At 48.5% G+C, this 2,412-nt stretch overlaps 1 protein-coding gene across 1 annotated transcript in view; it reads left to right on the top strand.

The window, feature by feature from the left end:
• The window catches only part of KLHDC4 (kelch domain containing 4), a 47,296-nt gene that overhangs the window by 26,826 nt on the left and 18,058 nt on the right, over window positions 1–2,412 (top strand). Inside the window, exon 7 of the mRNA XM_005862522.2 lies at window positions 1,675–1,767. Within this exon, the coding sequence (XP_005862584.2) occupies window positions 1,675–1,767 (93 nt within the window). The remainder of the gene's footprint in view (window positions 1–1,674; window positions 1,768–2,412) is intronic.

A 2,412-nucleotide genomic window follows, 5' to 3' on the forward strand; every position in this document is an offset into this window, starting at 1 on the left:
TGGGTAGCTGCTAAGTCTCCTTGAGTTGATAGAGTGGCCTTGTGTGGTAGGTGTCCTATAGGGCCAAGTGGCTCAGCCTCCCCAGTCACCTGAGGTGGACGCTCTTGGTGCACCCCTTTGTGGGCTGTTTGCACAGTCCTGTTGTAGTTAACCCTTGATGGCTGTTGGTATCACTGGGAGGAATTGACCTGCAGGTCAGTTGGCTGTGGTGACCAGCTGTGTCTACACTGGAAGATCTGTTGCGCAGGGGACACCCTTATGGGGCAGGACTTGCTTCAGTGGGGCTTTGGTGCTCTCTGAGTCTGCCCCCTGAGTGTGTCTCTTATGGATGTTAAGAGTTGTAATCCAGTATGATCTCACTCTGACCACTGGGTACACTGGCTCTTGGATCTCCAAGGAGGTGCAAAGTCAGCCACTGTCTGGGGCCACCCAGCAGTAGCTGCAGAGACATCTGCAGATTCCTCCTCTTTGTATGGGGTTTGTAAGTGCCCAGACAAGGCCCAGCTGTGAAGCAAGGCAGGCTGCTGCTGCCAGCCTTGGGCCTTCCTTTGGAAGCTCTGGGGCTCTCTGACCCAGCTGCAGTTTGACAGGTTTTAGGCAGAGAAAGGACAGGCCATTCTGATGCAAAAGCCTCTGCACACAGCTTGGGTGGGGTTGTAATTGGGTGGGGCGGGGTCTCTGGGAATCACCAGGGTGGAGTAAACAGCAATGTCTGCCAGTCAGCCCTGCACCGGAGAGGTCCCTGGGTCTCCATGTCCCGCACCCCCCCCCGTGCAGGAACAATGATCACTGTGAGCACCTCTGAGAGAAAGCTGCCCTCGCGTTCCTGCCCTGATGCCAGGCAGTCCATTTTCTCCCCGTATGTGTCTGGGTCCCCCAGAGTCTCACCCGGAACTGGAGTTCAGAGCAAGTGGGAGCTTGTATCTCCCTCCCGAGTAAAAGAGCAGACATCCAGGTGCCAGCACTTTCTGCGCCTCCACACCTCTTAGCAGTCTCAATGTGCTTTCTTCACCTCTCTAGTTGTGGAACTTCCATTCCATTCAGCCAGCTTTCCCACGGTTCTGGGTGGTAGTTGTTCTGCCTTTTAGTTGTAACTTTGATGTGGTTGTGAGAGGCAGCAAGTATAGGTGTTTACCTCTGCCGCCATCTTGGTTCTCTCTCCTATTCTGTAAGCTTTTATCCATTTAAATATTTTTAATCTTTATTTTACTTTTTAAACTTCTTTGTTAAAAAAAAAACTAAGATACAAATACATTAGCTTAAGGCTACACAGAGTCAGGATCATCAACATCATGGCCTCCCGCCTTACTTCTTGTCCCACTGGTAGGTCCTCAGAGGCAGTAACACGTGTGGATAACAATGCTGTCTGTCTTCTGGATGCCTCCTGAGGACCTGCCTGAGGTTCTTGAGTTGTCACTCTTTTCTAAATATGTCCATGGTGGTTGGCTAAGTTTGTTTCTTATTTTCGTTATAGATTTACTTGTAAGCAGATAATGTACCATGAACATTCCTCTCTATTAAAGGAAACCTTTCAGTGCTGAGGTCCATGTTTTCAGCATAATTAAGGAGCTGTTGAGGTCTGCAAAGGTTTCTTGTCAAATTAAATGGTACTCAGTAAGTGCTTGCCAAACAAATTGGTCTAAAAAGTGGTCTTTTTTTTTTTTTAAATTTTAGATCACCAGGGGGTCCTTCAGGCCGGAGTGGACATCGTATGGTAGCCTGGAAGAGACAGTTAATACTTTTTGGTGGTTTCCATGAGAGTACAAGGTTAGTGCCAATAGCTGGAAGATCTTTCTTTCCTGCAGTAGTAAGGAGGGAACTTTTTATGGTAAAGACCATTCTGAATACACATGGAATATGCTGCCCCATCTCCTAACACCAGGGCATGCAGTTCAAGTAGCCAACCAGGGCTCCACACTCAGGAGGGCCTGAGCTTAGTTTAAGCTGTCACTGTCTTGAAATTATTAATTATTGAACAGGCCTCACATTTTATTTTGTACTGGGCCCTATAGATGATGTGGTCATCTTCTCTAACACAGGCTTCTCAAACTTGAGCCTGGTACAGAATCCCCTGATGGGCTTGTTAAAACTCTGGTTGCTGAGCCCCACCTCAGGTTCCTGACTCAGTAGGCCTGGGGCCTGGTGCTGCTGGCCAGGGGACCCTGCTGGGGAATGTAGCACTGGTGTTCTGCAGTGGTGTCTGCAGAGGGGCCTCCACTTCTCGGTGTCATGGTTACCTTAGTATAAGCCACAGTGGGTTCCCAGGCCAACCTAGCAGGGTCCCTGATTGATTGCTTTTTTTTTTTTTTAAATATATTTTATTGATTTTTAACAGAGAGGAGGGGAGAAGGATAGAGAGTTAGAAACATCGATGAGAGAGAAACATTGATCAGCTGCCTCCTGCACACCTCC

This window comes from Myotis brandtii, unplaced genomic scaffold (genome assembly GCF_000412655.1).
Source record: "Myotis brandtii unplaced genomic scaffold, ASM41265v1 scaffold165, whole genome shotgun sequence".
Classification (NCBI taxonomy): Eukaryota; Metazoa; Chordata; class Mammalia; order Chiroptera; family Vespertilionidae; genus Myotis; species Myotis brandtii.